Source organism: Paramormyrops kingsleyae, chromosome 18, assembly GCF_048594095.1.
Source record: "Paramormyrops kingsleyae isolate MSU_618 chromosome 18, PKINGS_0.4, whole genome shotgun sequence".
Lineage (NCBI taxonomy): Eukaryota > Metazoa > Chordata > Actinopteri > Osteoglossiformes > Mormyridae > Paramormyrops > Paramormyrops kingsleyae.
The window spans coordinates 7,363,152-7,384,536 of NC_132814.1; the positions used below are offsets into that span (position 1 = coordinate 7,363,152).

The 21,385-nt window shown below is 42.7% G+C and overlaps 2 protein-coding genes and 1 long non-coding RNA gene across 3 annotated transcripts; 1 reads left to right on the top strand and 2 right to left on the bottom strand.

The window, feature by feature from the left end:
* Window positions 1-1,537: 1,537 nt before the first annotated feature.
* gas2l2 (growth arrest specific 2 like 2) lies at window positions 1,538-13,267 on the bottom strand. The gene is made up of 6 exons (XM_023819414.2): window positions 12,572-13,267; window positions 11,444-11,685; window positions 10,433-10,540; window positions 9,965-10,061; window positions 5,595-5,868; window positions 1,538-4,747 (listed from the first exon to the last, which is right to left on the bottom strand). The coding sequence occupies exons 1-6, from the start codon at window positions 12,927-12,929 to the stop codon at window positions 3,034-3,036; spliced, it is 2,793 nt and encodes a 930-aa protein (XP_023675182.2). The 5' UTR covers window positions 12,930-13,267; the 3' UTR covers window positions 1,538-3,033.
* LOC111847850 (uncharacterized) lies at window positions 1,745-12,432 on the top strand. Its single transcript, XR_002839174.2, has 3 exons — window positions 1,745-1,844; window positions 10,950-11,005; window positions 11,561-12,432. It is a non-coding gene; the product is annotated as an uncharacterized lncRNA (long non-coding RNA).
* Window positions 13,268-13,629: 362 nt separating the features above from the next.
* Window positions 13,630-18,830, bottom strand: mdh2 (malate dehydrogenase 2, NAD (mitochondrial)). The gene is made up of 9 exons (XM_072702242.1): window positions 18,650-18,830; window positions 17,145-17,313; window positions 16,748-16,831; window positions 16,287-16,396; window positions 15,454-15,579; window positions 15,121-15,198; window positions 14,794-14,893; window positions 14,421-14,572; window positions 13,630-13,917 (listed from the first exon to the last, which is right to left on the bottom strand). Exons 1-9 carry the CDS (start codon window positions 18,710-18,712, stop codon window positions 13,789-13,791), a joined length of 1,011 nt encoding a protein of 336 aa, XP_072558343.1. The 5' UTR covers window positions 18,713-18,830; the 3' UTR covers window positions 13,630-13,788.
* Window positions 18,831-21,385: the final 2,555 nt, after the last annotated feature.

A 21,385-nucleotide genomic window follows, 5' to 3' on the forward strand; every position in this document is an offset into this window, starting at 1 on the left:
TTAGTTACACACAGTGCAACATGTCCTCTGCATTTAACCCATTTGTGACATAGCAGGGGGCAGTTAATCCAACACCCATGAAGCAGCACCTTGCTCAGAGTACTTCAGTGATTAGGGATTCAAACCAGCAGTCCTTTGATCACAAGGGTGCTTCCCTAACCATTAAACCACCACTACCCCAAATAGCATGCACTGCCCAGGCATCGAACCCGGGTCACAAGAATGGGAATCTTGCACGATACCACTACCCCAGCAGCATTGTGTATTGGATATACATTAAACATTAAGAGCATAGTAGAAGTTGTTTATACAAAGCTATACTTAATCATCTCCTATATTGGATACTTTTATTGTCTTCCAGTGCGATGTTCCTCAGTGGGACCTCAAACCCCTGTCTCTTCTGCACAGTGCTTCATCACAGCCTGAATGTCACCCCATACTGCATACAATGACATAGCAGATATCACCACAAGTTATTGCACTGCTAATCTGATGCAGCTCCGAGTGGCAAACGGACCTTCCTGCTGTGTGCCACATTCTGGGATAATTGCATATTTCCTGTGTAAGACAGCACAGTGTAATTAGAAGTGACCCCACCTTTAACTATTTGGAATAGGAGGTGAGGGCAGTCGACCATTGTGGTTTTATTCATTAATGCTCAGCTGCCATCCTACAGTGCCTTTGTAGCCCTGAAGAACAAAGGCAGCTTGTTGCTGGTTAGAGCTGTGAAGGTGGGGCTCTGTTGTCAATTACTGGTTTTTCCATGTCTGAGTCTGACTACCGACGATGGTACCTGTTCTAAAGGGACATTCACACTTGAAGACCTTCACTGAAGTGATCCAGGTGCGGCCAGTACTTTTCTTAGGGGTAAAGCACCAACATTTTGGTCACGTCTCCAGTTTCAGCTTCCACTTCCAGCTGTTACACTGATTTATCTCCACCTGGCACCAAGTGCAAGCAGGTCAAACTGAATTTGTACACATAAACCCAAGCCTTTGTTGTATACACTACATGTGGCTGCCCTTCACATTTATTGAGTCATCCCACTAGTTCAGAAACAACTGAAAACAAACCCTGTTTTTTATAGCTAAATTATTCCCTATCAAATTCAAAACTGAAGATAAATTGCTCCGTGACATTATGTGTTTACTATGCCAGTCTAGCAATGTCAGTATAAGAAGACTTTCCATATGAGCACAAAACAGGCAAACTACATGTTCTTCACTTAACCACTAGACAAAAAGAATATAAGCCAGTGATTTACCCACAGTTCTCATGAACTGGTTTCCAAATAAACAGAGAAGCTATTTGGACCCTTTTCGAACAGCAAACAGCAAACTTAATTGTCACAATTCAGACCTGAAGCCTAATAAAATCTCATTGTTATGTCATCTCCATGTACTAATTAAGAATGTCCAGTTGCAACCTGAAAAGACCATTAAATGACAATATAAAGGTGTGATATTTTGTATTTTGAACCAAGCATATATTAACTGTTGAGTTCAGATTTTTTTAAAAAAAAAAAGCTAGTGTTTGTATTTATGAAAATCCATTCAAATGAAGACACATTCAAGGCAAGGACTTTGATTCCCCTCGTCTCGCACAGGAAATAAAGGTGATTTACAAGCAACTGGGGAGGAAAGTGACAAAGGGAGAACGCAGCCGGCGTAGCGTGACAGGCTGCATTTCTGATCATGCTAATAATAGCCCCAGACTCTGTCTCTCCAGCATTGTGCTGCGAGATATTTATAGGTCTGCGGGCTGCAGCCGCGGCCAGCAAAGGCACAAGGTTACGGAGGCAGCGCTCGGTCCGTGCGCATCGCTAACCCGCACCCCTGCTAGCGGTAAATAAAAAGAATTTTTTAAATTATTAACCGGCTTGCAGAATCCCTGATACAATTTCAGTTTTTTGTTGTTGTTGCCATTGTTACAGGGCGCGCAGTAATTGTACTAATCATTTGGAACCTTCCATAATTTGCACAAAGCCTATAATGGAAAATCAGCCTTTTCAGTGCTGGCTTTATTCACGATTTTGTCTTGGTTACATTCCCCTTGACGCCTGTCTAAATGTGGCCTCTTAGCGGGTATTTATGCTCCGCTGGGCTGTGGCGACAGGTCGCATGCACCCCCTCCCCCTTCCAGCTTGAACTGGCCATAGCTGAAGGACCCCCAGCTGGGGCCAATAATGATTCCTTGGCCCCTCTATTGTGTCACACTCCCCAGGTGCCGTGAGACCGTTTTACAGGGAAGCAATGAAGCAAAACCTCTGGCAGCAGCAGGGCGGCATGCATGAATAATGGTGGAGAAATAGTGGAAGTGTGATAGTGTCAAAATTTTGTTACTCCCGACAATGGAAGGTCTTCTGCGGTGGTATGTAGCAATGCAGCGGCACAACCTCAGCTGTGGCTAGTGATAGTCCAATGAAACTTCATGAACCATTTGCTGTATTTTCTGACTCCACTAGATGGTGCTATCTGTTCCAAAAAAGCACTCAAATCATGGCCCAAAGCAAATCAAGAGCACCATCTAGTGGGTCAAAAAATTTAAGAAATGGTTCATGAAGCTCAATTTACCCATCACTAGCTGTGACTTTGATTGCTCACCTCCGGTTCCTGTTTGTGTGGGCTTCCTCCTGCAGTGCAACAATGTGGTTTGACATCTCTAAACTCCCCTTAGTTTGTGTCCTATAATGGACTGGCACCCATTGTGTTCCCTGTCCTATGCTGCTTGGGTTATGCTCCAGGCTCTCCATGACCCTGCACTAAATAAGCAATAATGAAAATCCCCGGCTGAAAATTGATTATACGATGAAATAAACCTGATACAAGGTTTCAGACCCCGGCAACACCTAATAGGGCAAGCAGGTACAGAAAATGGATGGATGGATGGATATTAGTCATGTGCTATATTAAGTACACTTGCTGCTCATGCAAATATGCATTTGTCCCTGAAACTTTTTTTTTATAATCTCAGGAAATGCAATATAACATTCAAGTGTGAAAAATAATGAAGGCATTTTGACAGTCAGCCCAGTCAAAGCCAAGTCTCTTTTGCTTGGTCCCCGACTGTCTCTTTTGCTGCCATTTTTGCCCTTGGTAATGACACCGGCGTGTCCTCCTTGGACTTGGTGCTGCTGTCCAAACAACATGGAGCAGCTTCCGTATCATCTCTCCGTTTTTCCCTTTGAGAGCCGCGGCCAGGCTGGCCACGCCGATAGAACAGCGGGGTGGGTATTCTGGAGGGCTTTCTCTCTGGCCTGTTGTCCTGCCTGGGTCGAACCCTGGGTCTTAGCTTCAGCTTATAAATGGACGGCACCCTCTCTGGCCTCTTCAGCACCCTCCTTAGCTTAGAGGATGGGGTAATGGGTATTGAGGACTTTAGGGTGAGATCCCGGTATTGTGCCATGGTGAACACCTTAGGAGCCCTGTTTGCACTAGGATTAGTTACACCAAAATCTTGTCTTTCCTGTGTGGTCTCTGTGAGATCAGTGGACTCCACGCTGCATCCCATGGAGTTTTCGGTGCCTGGCTTAGAGGCCTGATGATTCCCTGCACGCAGCTCCAGGGTACGTGCTTGGATGTCGCTTGGGTACAGCAGAAATGACCCTGTTGCCAGGTCATCCATAACCACACTGCTGCTTCCATTAGAGTCAGTGGCAGCTCTGTCTTCTGCAGCAGGAAGGTTTTGACAAGACGGCTTAGATGGACATGGAACTCGGTCATTTGTGCAGAATCTGTCTCCCGCTCTCCCCATGCCACCACCATCCTGGCCACCTTCTAGGCTGCTGTCATCATCTGTGTGCGTGTTAAGCAGCTTTAGATTGGACAGAATCTCATGCTCCAAACTACGGTACAAGGTAGCTTCCTCTTCCGGACTGATGGGTGGCGGCGTGAAGAAGTACCTCTTACTAATTTCCCTGACACCCTCTGCTCTGCCAAGCTCTGGGGGGGCAATAAGGGCACAATTATTGTCGAGGGACTCTCCATATCTGCCTGGGTAAATCAAAGGATTCTTTGCTGAGCTTTGCAATGCCTGGCTTCTCGACCGTCTGGCTCCTTCTGTTATGGAGCTGTTTATAAGAAGTCCATAACTGCTGTACGAGCTGGGTGGGTGATCCACCAGACCCACATCTGCACCACTTTCGGCAGGTGTGAGGACACCGAGCAAGTGTTCCTCTGAGGCTTTGCTTCTCGACTGCTTAGTCGGGCTAAAGGTGCGAATGAAATTTGAAACCTGTAGAGGACGCCCAGCGTCCTCCATCAGGTGGACAGCTGTGGAGGGCTGCCTGGCGCTGGGACGGCTGCCCCTGATGGGGACGTAGCACCGTACAGGTGTGGACAAACCAGCCGAATAAAGTCCCCCCTTCCTGGACATGCCAATTGGACTGGGAACCCTGCTTTCAGCCTCGATATTTTGCGTATTTGAAGCACTGCCATGTCGTAACTTAGAGGTGAACTGGGATTTCGTCCAGGTTTCTGTGATCCGACTTGCTGGGTTGTGCTGTAGCTGGAAGGTGATGGTCCCTGCAGTCTTCTGGAAGACCAGAGGCGTGCTAGGGCGCTGGGTTTCAGGCTGGGGGGCGGGAGAGGTCTGAGTCGGTCGAGGAAGGCTACTAGCCAGGCGAGGAGAGGGAGACTGCCGGGTCAGTTTTCTGCCTGTCCTTGTGGAGGCGCTGTGTACACACTCTTCCTTGTCCTCGCGGGGCAGGTTTCTGCTGGGTGTGGGTGTGGCTGATCTTGCCCTCACTCTGAAATAACAAACACGACCTCATCCAACCCCAGGGAAAAATTACTAGGCGTATGCGAAATAGATTACATATGTGTTACTTGATCATATATATATTTCGGAAATAGTGCAAATAAACTGTGTGCATTTCACTGAACCAGTGACAAATAAACATCATATTCTCTATTTATAACATAGATCACAAAATAGTTTGCTGACCTTCACAGGATAATAAAAAGACGTTGAACCTTGATATTTCAGAGTAACTTACAGAGTAATACACAGAGTAATACACAGAGTAATATATAGAGTAATACACAATCAAAGCCACATTCGTGGGGACTCTGTTCCCGCAGATCCCCAGGATTTCTGCTGTTTGTCTACAGCCAGCCTGTCCTTCCTCTTCTTATGCTGCACTAAGCGATTTGTTTCTTCTTTTGAGAGTTTCTAAAAATATGATTTAAAAGAAACAGCATGCTGAGAAACTATAACCTGCCTGATGAAGGGCCGCAGACATTCGAGCGCCCAGTCCGCCTACTCACTCGTGCTTTCCCCAGTGTCACAAAGAGTTTCGCAAAAGCATATATATATCGCAGATGCGGTGGATTCGTACAAATAAAAATGCCACGTACCACACGGTCCTGTTTGTTTATGGGGGGTCGGACCATGAGTAATGGCGGCTTTTTGCGCAATGCTTTGCCACCCTGGCAGTGAAAGAGGTCGCGACCGCGGCTTAATGAAATTATTCTCCATCGCCAAGGTGCGCTTCCGTCTAATGGACAAAATTGCTGCCTTTCCGCGCCTCTCCTGTGACTCACTAGCCCCCCCCCCCAAATCCACACAAACACACGTCCCCCTCGCTCACCTACCTGTCAGGAGAAGGTGGTCTTAGCCCCGCAGCAACCCTGGCACGTGGCTCGGGAGACGGAGACGGGCGCCGTGTCGGGCAGCGTGCGCTCCAGGGTCTGGTGCCGCCGCCCGCAGTTACCCAGGGGACGGGCGGCGGGGGCGACTGCGTGCGGCTCACCAGCAGCCTGGGCTCAGCCCCGCCTCCATCCCCGTGCTGCGCCGTCGGAAGAGTCCTGACCTCGTGCACGGGAGTGCTGGGATGCTGCAGTCTGGTCATCCTGGGCTGCTTGTGGGCTGTTGTCAGGTGCGTAGGACAGACATTAACTCTGCATGTCTGCAGGATAAGCTGAAGCTGAAGCATTTCAGCAGTGCTGTGCTTCACATGTACACATCTATCCAGCACTGGCTGTGCTTCACATGTACACATCTATCCAGCACTGGCTGTGCTTCACATGTACACATCTATCCAGCACTGGCTGTGCTTTTCCAGCAGCACAGCCATCTGTGGTTTCTCCTTCTTTCTCCCTCTATCCATCATCACTTGCCACATATATCCGCACAGAGAAAACAGTGACGTTTCCATTGAAGAACACAACCAAGATTTTTGAGGGCAAAATTAATTGCTTTTAGTTAATCCTATTTGCTGAGCATCAAGCACATTACAAAGCCCAGTGGGCACAGAAAAAGGCGTTGGCTGCCAGAATAGGTCCTGCTATTGGACCCTTAAGTAAGGTTTGCCCCGGAATCATGCTTATCAACATATCCAGCTGCTCCACAGCAGAATGTGCAGCTTGGTCATTTGTTTGGCTCGTACTGCATGGCATTCATATTAAATTCTTCTTTATTCCATTTGAAATCCTTTTCCCTCACAAAGCTCAGCATTAAATGAACAGCCAGCACATGCTGCAGAGGTCAATATATCCTCACTGTAAAGTGGGACGTTTGTCAAGGACAGACACCTCCCTGCTCTTAACTTTCCACTTTTGTGCAAATTGACTTCATTGATTTAAAAAAAAAACAAAACACACGCCACACATTGTGGAGACGGAATGCAAATGAGAAGTTAATAGCGGTCTGTGCTGGAACTTGCTGATTGTCTTTCACTAGAGGCTGGCATAGTGGCTCAGAGGGCATCGATGCTGCCTCATACCTCCATAGTAACGGATGTGACTGTGTAGAGTTCTCACATCCCTTAGGGCAACTCTGTTATGAAAAGCATAGTGCCTTCAAAATAAACTGAATTGAATTGAATTGAATTGAATTGAATTGAATGTTCGGTAACACTTTCTGTGAATGCCATGTCGATAAGAAAATATAAACACATTCATAGCACATTATAATGCATTCAAAAAGCAGTAGAAACATGGCTCTAAATGCTTATAACAAGGCATAACACATTATAGCCATGTTTATTATACATTATGAATGCTTTATGAAGCTCTCATCTATAATGCACTAGTGATACCTTCATAGTGCAGTACAAAGCATCCTCGATGCCTATAGCAAAAATTATAATGCATTGTGAAGGTATCTATAGTGTATTATAGATAAGAGATTAATTGGAGCTTATGATGTATTATGATCAACACTATTATGCCCTACGGCTGTCAATAGAAGATGCTGTAATGCTTTACTAATTCGTATGCCGACTATTACAATGTATTATGAAGGTATCTATAGTGCATTATAAAGGAGAGCTTTAAGTAGAGTGTTATTGAATGTTCCTCCCGTCTCATAAGCGTTTACTCCAGTTATGACACTTTCTTCCTACAGTGCAAAGACAGGCTAACTGGCGGTCCTATATACCCTGTAGTTTGTGAGCATGTGCATGTATGCAAGCCCTGCAATGAACTGGCTTCTCATTTAGGGTGCACAGGTATGTATGGACCCCTACGTAACTGCATAAAACACTAAAATGGTACCATTTGTTGTCTAGGAGTGGCTCCTGGCCCTCTGTTGGTCCCGTGCAGGATATGTAGTTGAAAGATGGATATAGACTAGAGCCCTATTATTCAAATCACGGTCCTCGAGGTCCGAGCACTGCTGGTTTTCCAGCCATACTTTACCTGTGAGCCAGGTATGAAGCCTCTGACCAATCAGAATCAGTAATTATTAAACTAACTACCTGGGAGAACTGAAAACAAGGTCCAGATTTGGAATCGAGGTCCAGATTTGAAGAGCCCTGCACTAGCGGAATGATGCGGGAAAGACTGCCCTCTATTGGAGGATCTGAGCCAGTCATACATTATCTAATATGAAAGACCACAATCAACGGCTCTCATTTTATATAAAAATTCTCACCTGCATCATCAAACCAAAATACAGACACCTTGCTTATTTTAATTTTAGATACATTGATAAAACCGAAATGTATGAAAAGATTTTGTGTTAGAAGAATGAATCTAGAAAAAACTCTGCTTTGCTTTGTCTATTAGTAAATAAAATTTAACTCTATATGGAAAATGGAAAAAAAATAATTAATATTAGGTTGGTTCTAATTTTCTGTCAGTATGTCACTTATTCATTTCATTTAAGTCATTATAAGGTATAATAATCTTTTTCTGACAAGCACAAATATTTAATCACTCAAATATGTTATCAGTATGTTGGGGGATGGGTGTTTGGGTGGGTAATTCCTACGGTGGCCGAGAGAGCTCAACACGCTGCAACTTCAAGAAAACACATGCAAACATAAAAAAAACACAACAAATTAAGAAAACGTCTCCATCAGTTTCACAACACAGGCGCTGCAAACACACGAACGCGCAGCAAACACAAAAAACGTGCTGCAAACACAAAAAACGTGCTGCAAACACAAAAAACGCGGTGCAAATACAAAAAACGTGCTGCAAACACAAAAAACGCGGTGCAAATACAAAAAACGTGCTGCAAACACAAACAACGCGGTGCAAATACAAAAAACGTGCTGCAAACACAAAAAAAGCGCTGCAAATAGCAGGCACCACAACGGAAATGTTTCGGGGGGACCTCAAAAAGTGACGAACCCATCTGGGAGCTGATTATTTGTTCATATTACCTCTGGGCACAGTCTGGCATGACACCAGTGGCCTGTACTGCGAAGCGAGGTTACTGGCTTATCGGGGTAACTTTTCGGATTTAAGGTAGTCTGGGCAAAATGTAAGTGAACGAATATGAAGTCCATTTAAACTGTGGTACCTTAAATCCGACAAGTTACCCCGATAAGCCAGTAACCCCACTTCGTAGTACAGGCCACCGGTCCTCACCTGCAGGTTTAGGGGCATTCTCCACGACAAAACTAACATTTCGCCCACATGAGCTACAAAATTTGTGCAAAGTTGGCCGCTGAAAGCCACAGAACGGACAATACATTTTGATCTGAAAAAACAAAATAAATAAATAAATAAAAATAACAATGTTACCGATTTTAGCATGCTTTATTTGTATTCCGTTGTTCATTATTATTAAGGGGTCTGAATAAATTGTAAAATATATTTTTTTCCATCAATCTATAATGAATTTTGACCTGATTTTAACCATTAATGAAGCACTGCAGAATTTTGTCATTTATTTGCATATATATTTATTTAGATATTTATTGGCAATTAAATTAATAACGTTCCACAGTTAAGTGTGTGCTTCGTCAGATTAGTCTAATAATATCCAAAAGACCAATGAATCGTATGATCAGGTTGTTAAAAAAAAAAAAACACCTTTTAGTTCACGCACAACACCTCTACTCTGACCAAAAGCCACTGAACAAATAATCAGCTCCCAGATGGGTTCGTCACTTTTTGAGGTCCCCCCGAAACATTTCCGTTGTGGTGCCTGCTATTTGCAGCGCTTTTTTTGTGTTTGCAGCACGTTTTTTGTATTTGCACCGCGTTTTTTGTGTTTGCAGCACGTTTTTTGTATTTGCACCGCGTTTTTTGTGTTTGCAGCACGTTTTTTGTATTTGCACCGCGTTTTTTGTGTTTGCAGCACGTTTTTTGTATTTGCACCGCGTTTTTGTGTTTGCAGCACGTTTTTTGTATTTGCACCGCGTTTTTTGTGTTTGCAGCACGTTTTTTGTGTTTGCAGCGCGTTTTTTGTGTTTGCTGCGCGTTCGTGTGTTTGCAACGCCTGTGTTGTGAAACTGATGGAGACGTTTTCTTAATTTGTTGTGTTTTTTTTATGTTTGCATGTGTTTTCTTGAAGTTGCAGCGCGTTGAGCTCTCTCGGCCACCGTAAATTCCTGTTCTGCAGACATGTGGATTGTGCTGTGATTACAGAACAATAAGTCACCCCTCAGAACATTCCAGTCATTTCTAAAGGCCGTGGCACTGTTGCCCTTGGTAATTGAGATTGCCCACCGCTGATATATGGCTTGTGTGAAAGACTCATCCTTTGTGTTTTATGGGATGTGACTCACTGAGAGATGTGCAACGGCACGGGTCATGTTTATCCAGGTAGTGCTCCAGCGTGTCCCAGCCTCCGCCCACCCGCACCATCACATGACTTCTTAGGATCTGCAGGGATACCGACATCGTTAGGGCCTCCTCTTGCACATCTCCACAAACACAGCTGAGAGAGATCACTTTCTTTGCCAGAAATACCTTAAGGCAGTGTTTCTCAAGTCAGTCCACGGTCCACGTTTTGGCTCCCTCCCAGCTCCAGGGAACAAAAATGTGGACTGTCTGGCAGGGAGCTGAGAGAGAGAGCAAAAACATGGACCGTCTGGGGGTCCCCAAGGACTGGTTTGAGAAACACTGCCTTAAGGTATCGAAAAAAACACAGCAGTGTACCTGACAGGAGGGCAAAGAATGAAAAACTGTTATTGAAAACTGGCATATGATGAAAATGGGCAAAAAAATGAAGGAAGCAGATTTTGCTGTTATACCCGCACAAAAATGAGAGCGCTGGAGTCGCCCGCTCTGTACCTGCCCTCTGACACTTTGGCCATGGGGAACTGGGCGGGGCATGTGCAGCGGCTTACGAGATGCTGGACCTGGACACATCACAGGGAATACACACTCACAGACATATACACACTCACAGATATAAAACACAATCACAGGCATATACACACAGAGACACACACACACATACACACTCACAGACATATACAGACAGAAATACACACATATATACACACTCACAGACATATACACAGAGAGACACACACACATATACACACAGACAAAGACACACATATATACACACAGAGACACAGACACACACACACACACAAAGGGTGAGAACTTATTTCCTACATAAATCTCCTCTCCTCAGGGTCTTAACAGCCTCCTTTGAAAATCATACATATGATGACCAGCGGCAATGGCTTCATTTTACATCTAGTAAATCATCTTGGCAACATTAATATTAAGAAAAAACTTTCTCTTCTTGTGTTCCAGGAAATACTTCAGACCAAAAGGAAACATGCTGTCCTATAACAAGTGAAGAGGACATGGTACTGATCTGATGGACACTTATTGTGTAGCGAATGTGCGATGTCATGCATCCCATCAGAGAATCAAACACTAGCTAGGGCGACATTAGGCCAACAAAGATTTTCATGAGTTTAGAAAATACAAAAGCTCAATTATGGGAGCATGATTCATGTTTTATTTGAAAACAGTGTATAATTTAATATCTTATGCTGATTACATCAAGCCTGTAGCCAGAAACAAATTTTGGGGAGGGGGACTCTGCTGATTTTCATTACTAGCTGCATGTCTGATTACTTGCTTCTAATAATAATAATTATTAAGTTTATTCAATGCATCTTTGTGGCATTTCATACATCCTACAAAATGCTCCCTTACATGCTATAGGAAAGCATCACCTTCAGCTAAATTTGTCTCACTAGCTGTTGAGTCGGGTTCTGCAGAAGTTCCACAAGCCTCACCATCTCATCCAGGTCCCTGAAGTCAGACAGCTGGCTCCTAGCTCGCCGTACTTTTGGCACGCCCCCTAGTGGCAAATGCAGCTCTTCACAGATCTCCTCCTCTATCTCCTGCTCCAGCTGGATCAGAACCGGCACTGCCATCCCAAAGCGAGAAGCCCGCCGGGCCACCTCCAGCAAGCACAAGACGAAGTTCTTCTCATTTTTCCGCAGAACCAGGTCATCTGTCTCGAACATCAAGACATCTGCAGAACATGGAGAGTGAATATGCCTAATCACGCCCACAGATTCTGAGATCTGTGATATTTCCATGTGATATATTCACATAAAAAGGTACCCCAAAGATGAGATGCCAGACTGAGCACAATAAGGGCAATTAGAAGACACCTGCAGTATCCAGAGGAAACCCAAACACAGCTCCCAGAGTGGGAACTGAACCCACAACATCTGAAATGTCGAACCACAGAATTATCCACTGAATCACCATACTATCCCCATAACACTGACGGTGGGCATTTATGCTGAAACTGTCTATCAACTCAGATATACCACGTGGGACCGCAGGTTTTTGGAGCCGCCTGGTGGTCAAATAACAGACTGCCGCAAAAGCTCTGAAGAAGATATATAAGTTTCGTGTCTTGGAGCAGCGTATGATTATTCACGCAATTAACATTAATTAGTAATATTAATTAACTCGACTAGATTAGTTAATCCAAAGTACAGGATATCTGATGGGCCTGCAGCCATCCAGGACCGTATTTTATTCATATTTGTTTATATTGTATCTTTCGCACTATGCATGCAACACAAGACAACCCAATTTTAAAGTAAAAATTAACTGCGAAGAAGGAAACTGCACAGTAAAATGATCACGACAATGCTAACAGATGTTTTCCCCTTGAAAACCCCACGAAGTTTGTATTCTATCGTTTCTAAGAGACCTTCAAAGCAGTGAAATATAAAGTTAATTAAAACATAAAACATGAACATAACTGCTGTTCGTTATCTGTTTATTATCGGGTAATACAGGAAATACGACTGACATACTGTTTGGGCTAATGTAACGGGTACAACTATAAGTGAAAATTGATAGTATTGAATAAAACGTGTTACAGTGCATCGCTCACTCACCTTTGATGCCCATTTCTTGTCGACACCAGTTTATAAAATTTGATATATTATCTCGGGCCAGGAAGGTGGCCGGTTGTGCCGATTCGACGTAGGTGACCCCAGCTGTGGGCAGATGCGCTGTCGGCGCCTGGTGCCCGAGCTCCCTTAAGAAGTCTGCAGCGGCCCGCGTCGCGTTATTGGCATGGCGACACAGGACGGCACCGCTTTCAAGGACCTCGAAGAAATTGATCACTGTGATGCTGATGCCGTAAAGATCCCTCAGCCACTCCGCCAAGTCTTCTTTCATGGCATACAAGTACTCCTCACTGGACTTGAAGGGCTTGATACTCCTGTTGCTGGAATGCTGAATGACGGACATCCCGAGCGCCTGGCTAATATTCCTATGAAGTTCGAATAATCTAAAAATCGATTTCGAAAATAAGCCGCGCGTTTTGTTCTTCTGACTGTCGAACAACGATCGATGTGATTTCAAAGATCTTGACTTTACATAGTTTAGTTATTAAAGTAACAGAACTCTATATTAATCTGTGCAATTAATTCAATCGAGTACGAAAAAGAACCTAGAATTAGCCCAAAATTTACTTAAAGTCCAGCCCCGTGGCTCCGTCATCACCAGAATCACACACAGAAATGGTATAGGGTTTGCTCCATTGTGCGGGGTGAAGACCAAATTTGTTTTGTAGCACAGTATACAGGGATGAGCGGCTCTCCTTGGTTACCCGATTACAGGGTAGCTATAAACAGTCATCTTAACCATTTCATGCCCAGGAGCCCCTTACCTCAAGGCTGCAAGCCTCTCTCTGGTTAGAAGCAGCCATTAAGCTTTGTTATCAGATTTTCCCAGACTAATACTAAAAAAACACACAGAATCCAAATTACAGGGTTAAGATGTGCAGGACCAGTACAACCAGTGTGCAGTCGATCATAAGTTACTCCTTGTATTAAAGGTACGACACACATTTGGAACAATGGTTAATACGTTTGAGCCAGTGTCTGAGAAATGAATTTTAACCCAAAACTGGACTGCCAGCCTTATGAAATGGACAAAGGACGAAATGTTAAAACACACACCATTTATTGGCTTCATAATTTACATTTTGAGACTGCAACGAGCAACTGCACCAACAGCTGCCAGTCACCGTCAACTTAAACTCTGGGAGCCTCTTGCAGTGCTCAGTGGTTTCACAACACGATGCTAGTGCCACAGCTCTGTCCATTCACTTGCTCAGCACAAAGTCCTCTCCCTTTTTGATGGAGGCCTTCAACTCGCCCAGAGCCTCGGCCACCAGCTTCTCCTCGAAGGCTGATAGCTTACCAAGTCCTAGGTTCTTCTCAATTCCTTGTTTCTGGGTAAGAGGGATAGAAGAGTCACTCAATCATTCCTCTCCAGTTGCAACTGTCATATTGCATCACTGTCCATACACTTATCCCGCACCGTCAGAAGTACCAATTTGTACCTTTGCTAGTCACTGGGACTGTACCCTAGCTGTAGATAAATGTACCTTTTAAGTCTTTTAAAAAAAAAAAAAAAGGTATAGAAACTGGCCAAGGAACAGCCAATGTACAAACATTAATGTACCCCTAACGGTACGTAAATGTTCCGAGTCGAAGTGGAAACAGTCCCATCAATGTTTAAAAATTACTGCCAGCAAAGGTGTAAGGATTTTTAAAAATAAAAAACTTAAGTAACTTTAAACAAGCTGTATTCAGTTTAGAAATTTGCTCCCAATTCCAATTTTAGTTGGTGTGTTAAACTAGTGTTTGGAAGATGGATGCAAAAGTCTTAAGAACCAAAACTGGCAAATAAGCTGGAATGCCTGCTGAAAGCCATCCATGCCTCTGCACTCACCCCAAGGAGGAGAGGGGTGGAGAAGTATTTGCACTCTGTTTCCTCAGACCTCACAAACGCACACTCAACAACCCCCTCTTTCCCATTCATAGCGTCCAGCAGGGAGAATGTGAATCTCGCCCCAGCATAGGCCATTGAGAGGGTGGCAGAACCTGAAGGGAAAAAAAAGAAACAGAACCCATGTCAGAGCCTCCAGATCTACAAAATTAATGGCTGTACCCTTAAACCACCACTTTCCAATCCATTCCTCAGGGACCTGCAGCCAGTCCATGTTTTTGCTCCCTCCAAGCTAGGAGGGAGCGAAAATGTGGACCGTCTGCAGGTCCCTGAGGAGCAGACTGAGAAACACTGCCTTACAGTTGGCTGGACTTACCTGCCCCGGCCTTGGCCTTCACAACCTCAGTCCCTGCCTCCTGGATACGGCCTGTCAGTGCAGTGAGTGTATCGGTAGGGAACTCGACTTTGGGAGTACACTGAGGAAGTTTAAAAATGTGACCATGAGCCAGAACATTCAGAACCAGACTAAACTCAACCTTGTGCTACAAGATTCTTTTCTATACCAGTAAATACAGAACTTCACTTCCAAACAAAATTCTCCAAACTACTCCCAACACCTCCCCCTACAATCTGGTATAATCTCAATTTAAGAATTAAGCTACCCTACTTTTTTTTTTTTTTTTTTTTTAATTATCCAGTTCACCTGGGAAATGACTGGAATGATTGTTTTTCCTGCATGGCCGCCAACGACGGGAACATTGACACGAGCGGGATCCAGACCCTGCAAGAGAAACCCCAAGTTACTCCACAATGACACCCCTCCCACCTCCAATGCAAATTGTTCACATACCTGGGATTTACATATCGAAAGGATTCTCAATGCTACAGCAGGATTTAGGTTGACCATATTGGCAAGGATACCACTTATGTGTAAAACGTAATCGGCACTCAACCTGACAATACCACAAAGATGTGAAGCAACTTCAGTGGTTTGATTTCTACCTATAATCTGATCTCCAGAGCCATCTCTGCTTACCTTGAGTTCAGCCACAAACGTGTTTGCCCTGACGATATCCAAAGTTGTGACGCCAAACACTCTGTTGGGATTGTAAACGCCATGCTTCTTCAGAATTTCAGATGCAATGGGAATTGTAGAATTTACCTGAAAAGGAAAAAAAAAAAAGAAAAAAGAGAAAAGAAAATGGCAGAAAGATGAATACCATCCAGTAAGATATTAATTCTGGTCTAGAAAAACACTGAAGATAGTAACTTGCCACAGGTAATTAAGCCAGACATTTAATTACACAGATACTGTATGTAGCCAATGTCGCCGATACAGAACCTCCAACATGTCTAGTGACGAGAATAAAGCTCTGAAGCATTAATCTTCAGTTGCCACTAAAACCCATCCAAATTGCATTCTCATGAAGACACATGATTATGATGAGGATGCACTAACTGCTTAGACCATAAGTTAAGCCCTTTATACTCAACTTCAATGTGTGAAACACTGAGGTAAGTATTAAGTTTAGCAAGTGCCCAGCCAGCACACAACAGGGTCAGCTAAGCCCAGGCTGTACTGTTGCAGATGAAGTCAAGGGCATCAATGTCAAACACCCTTTGCAGTTGTATTGGCTGCATGCCAAGAAGTACGAGACCAAAATGTACAACATGCAGCCACCATAAGAGTCTACCCCTCTGACAAAGGGCTACAGCTTATGAGGCACCATTACCATGTGCCCTACAGTCAACACCTCATCACTTAGGAAACCATAAAGAAAAGAAAAAAAAAAAGCTGAACCAGACAAGGTAACAAACCCCCACAGTCACCCGGCAGTCCAACCTGATCAGGAACACGAAGCTACTCACAGGGTTGGAGATGACACACAACATAGCTTCAGGGCAGTTGCGGGCGCAGGCATCAACCAGGGTGGCCACGATGCTGGCGTTGGTATTAAACAGATCATCTCTAGTCATTCCTGTGGACCAAAATCAGTTATTGAATATCTGTATAATACCCTGTTCCAGTGTTTACCCAAGCCAGTCCACGTTTTTGCTCCCTCCCAGATTGGAGCAAAAATGTGGACCGTCTGCGGGTCCCTGAGGGCCAGATTGGGAAACGCTGCTCTAGTCCAATGCAGAGAAGTTAAGTCTGAATAAAATTTAGGAGAGGTTTCATGCTAGTTTGTTCTCTGTATCAGAACACCTTTGTGTACACATTGCATGTTTTATAAAAAATGCATTTTATATAGTCATACTTCAGAAGGCAATTAAAATGCCAAGTTTATCAAAGCGGTAAGTGACGGGAGGTCACGACCTGCTCTACCCACCAGGCTTCCGGGGTACTCCAGCGGGGATAACCACAACTTCACAGCCCTTCAGGGCAGCTCCCAGCTGATCTGGCCCAATGTAGCCTGAAGGACAGAGTCGAGTCAAACTGATACATTTAGGAAAGCAGATCCATTTTGTAGCAGGCATTGCCCAATAAGTCTCAATATGAATGGATATGCAGCACATCAAGATGTACCAGGACAAAACCCTCACACTGCATTATATAATGCATCTTTTCAGATGCCAGAATTTCAATATCAAAGAGATTAATGATTATTTTTAACTTGTTTGCATTTTTTACGTCTAATTTTGTCAACTTTCATAAAAACCTAACCTACCACCCTAAACTGCAGATTCCAGTCAACACCAGCTTGGAATTTGGTCGCAATCACTCACCAGTGACCTGGGCCCTGGTCTCGATATGGCTCAGGTCGGCAGCGACACCAGGGGTGTGAGCAATATCATAAAGAGACAGCTGGCTCACTAGGGGACTGTTCTTCAATAGCAGGGACAGGGGCTGGCCGATGCCACCTGACGCACCCAACACCGCCACCTTGGCATGGTTCTAAGGAAGCACAAAACACACTAACCTATGAACTTATTATTTCACTCATACATTAAAGAGGTGTTATCTTAATACTAGGGCAAGTGATAAGTGCATCTATAAAATGAGGCAATTTTACAGATATTATACACACACCCACTGCCTTCCATATTACAACATACACTCATGAAACACTGCAACAAGAGACATGACACATAAGAATGAAAGCCAGTTTTTGAAATCATAGAAAGATGAGTCAGTGGGACATGATTTATTAGACAATAAATTAAGATGATTGTGCATTTTCCCCCCAATTACTTACATTGGCTGAACAAACCCATTTCAAACCAGAGTGGGCAACAGTGACACCAAACATTTTAGAATCCAAGTTAACCAGCAGAGGTAACCCATCCCAGTGAAGAGAGCAACATCCCAGGGATAAAAGGGAACACCTAAATAAAATACTCCCCTACCAATAACCTAAGGCACTAACACTTCAAGAACGTCAATAATCCTATTCCACACGATGCAAGATACCAGGAAAAGTTCACTTTCTGAATCGTTGTTCTAAATGACATATGGGCAGACAGAATGTGAAGAGGGCGGTCACATACGTCGTTGCGTAATTCAGACACGAAGCTAGAAGAATGAATGAAACAGGCGTACTGTAAGCGGCCCTGGGATTCGAACCGACGACCTCTCCATCACACGTGGGTACGTGCCCTTCGTGCAGACGTCATTATACAGAAAAAGGAATTACTCCAGTCATATCTTTAACCATTACAACGAAAAATGATTTGATTTGTCCACATCAGGTGCTCACGAATATAAAGGAAGCAGGCCTTAAAGGTCAAATGGTGGATTAAATCAACTAAAAATTTAACCGGCTATCGCGACTTGATTGCTGATACCACAGGACGAGGTAATTTTGGCTGGATGGTACTTAAACGTCACTAAAGATAATTATCAGAAGTCAGCCACGATCATTTTCAACAGGCCAGAGAAGAGACGCAGGTACGCAAACTGGAGTTTGGGCCGCGGGTAAAGAAATAAACGAGCCCGATCCACATGTATGACCTTCCGGCAGAGCAAAGCCTAGAATTACTTCTCGGGTCAGCTATAAATACGACGTTGCCGGAAAGACAAACTGTGTACCTACAAGACACTTACCCAAGATATGGTAAACATTAACGGGCAAACCCAATGTCTGCAACGTAGCCAGTTAAAGAAACAAATGCAGTGCAGCGTTATTACATTACAGGAAAAAACTGGATACAAAATGAAGTTTTTAATCTTAATTAACAAGACGTGTATTAGCTGCATAACTAATATTTACTTTAAAGTACCGGCAATTTACCTGGGAAGAGGTGGACAGGGTCCGAGTGATGTTAAGAGCTGGTCGTGCAACGCGGGAAAACATTGTGATAACTGGTTTGCTGTGAAGTTTAAAACAGATTCTCCTTAGGTAATGACACTAACGTCCTCTATTGCGGCTCCCGGTCGACAGCGAACGTCCCTCGATCTACCTACCTTAACTGCGGCTGACGCGTCGCTTCCACACGCTGCCTCTATACGATTGGTTAAATAGTGTCAATTCAAATTGTGATTGGACGAATGAACGGTCAACCAAACTATGTCCATTTGGAGCTGAGCGTGAAAGCCGTGACTGCTCAGACTTCTTGGATCCTTCAGTTAGGTGCTCATGAATTTGTCATTGGTCTCCTTTTCGATGAGGCGGGGTTAAATGGAATTATCCAGAAAATTACATTTTCTGATATACAATGAAAAATAACTTTTATTAACGTTCCTTAAAATCGTTATTTTAGTCTGTGATTGTTGTTCTTCAAATAATGTATCGCATGTATGATAGAATTGTTAATACAACGACTGCTATGCATACGTATGGTCACTACAGTTATGGGGCGCTGTATCTGTACAACCTCAATGCTGCGCGAATCTATGCTTTGCCTGCATGCAATGCACGTGTACTGAGATCACACATTTCTGTTGCTTTTAAATATTGGCACTTGACCAGCGTACTCATTTAGGCATAAGTGCTCAATTTGGGATTGTGTAAAGTTTTCGATATTGATTTCTTAAGATATCAATTCGATGTTAAGAGTAAATCCAATGAATTACAATTGTAGAATGTTCTCAAATTCAATTATTCCAATGTCTGTCTGCTTCAACATTCCAAACCGTAAAACTTTACAAACCAGAAAATTTTACAGATTTGTTTTATATAATAAAGATAAATGTCATATAGTACTATAACATCTACTTTAGTTAGTATAAGCAAGTACTATGTATATATGGTGGGACAGAACAATATCTTACTGTTACACGTATATTTCAACACATTTGGTGTTAGTATCATAATGTTTATAATATTAACACCAAAAAATAGCTCTTTTGGAATTTCCTTTGTGATCAATAAAGCGCTGCTACTACTGTATTGTTTCAAGGAAATGTTGTTTCTCAGTACACTGTTTGTTGTCACCCACAATGTCTTTGTAAGATGGGGCACACTATTAGTGACATGCATGTTAATGTCATTTTTTTAAAAATTACTGTTTAAACAGTCCTTGTTTAGTTTTAGGATGGGAGTAGAGTTTGCATGTTTTCCTTGTGCTGCATGCTGGGCTCCTCCTGCAGTCCCAAAACACATGGTTTGGGTGAATTGGTGACTATAAAATTCCTATGGTTTGAGAGTACATCCTGGTGATACACTGGTCTCACATCCAGACCGTCCCTACAGTGTTCTCTGTGGTTACTGTGGCAGGCTCCAAGATTACCATACTATAATGAATAAACTGCTATGGAAGGTGGATGGATGTATAATGGTTATTTATTAATAAAACTCATCATATACTAGGAAGCGGCTTATCTTGGTAATGTATTAAAAACAAAATATTTTTTTATGATGTTTTAATATTTTAATATTAAAATAATATGAATGTTATAATATTTTAGATGTTAAGGTAGGAGTTTATAAAAACCAGTGTATCTGTCTCCCTGTTTTATCCAAACTACTCTCCAATACCATCTTGGTGTTGATTATTGTATTACTATAAACATACTTCATACATAATCTACTAAAATAGCCTTAAACTTTTGTATTTGGAGTGTTATGTTTTAGTTTGATTTTAAATCAAGCAAAAATAACTTATTTTCACAGGCTACCTTTTATAGTTTTCCCATTCAGAATGATCTGCAGCAGAAAAAAACCACGTTTTTAAATTAAGGTTTTTTGTTTTATTTTAATTGAATGGGGGGCAAGATTATATTACTTTAGTTTTTAGATTATGGTGATATTCAATTTTCCCACAACACAACTGCAAAAAAGAGGACAAAGTATGACATGAAGGAAATGTAACACATTTCAATCTGTACGAGTAGAATAATTTCAATTTACCTGTTAGGGCCAAAAGGCTGATTTGCAATGAGGTTGTTTTTCAAAGTTTGTTTTCATATAGTGTTCCTTAAGATGTAAACCTTTTAAAATAATCACTCATTCCGTTAGTCCAGTGTCTAAATTAATTGTATCATAAAACGCTGGCCACAACACGGTAAAGTACATGACTTTCAGAGGGTTGAAAATTAACTTATTGTTCAGCTTTTACAAATCATATTTTCAAAAACATTAACATTCAAAATGCACGACTGGGTTACGAGTTATTGCAATTTAACACCATTTTGAAAAAACTATTTCACTACAGAACACATTCTGATTTAACACCTTCACTAATCTTTCAATCTTACTTAAGCAATATTTTGATTAATTTTGATAGTTCAGGCAAATTAAGTAGATTGGCAATTTAAAATAAATATCATACATGTCATGTAGGATTATTAAATGCAATAACTGGATAAAGATCATTTAAGAGTTATATTTTAACTACAAATAAATTAAACATATAAAACAGGTTAGGAGATCCACAAAATTACTCTCAATATTAAAAGGCTTTGAATGTATTTTTAAACCATCAATCTATGCCACACATAAAAATAAATTCAGATTTATAATGCAGATTTGACTTATTTAAAGATATGTTGTACTACTAAGTATTATTTTTATATTTTCTTGAACTCG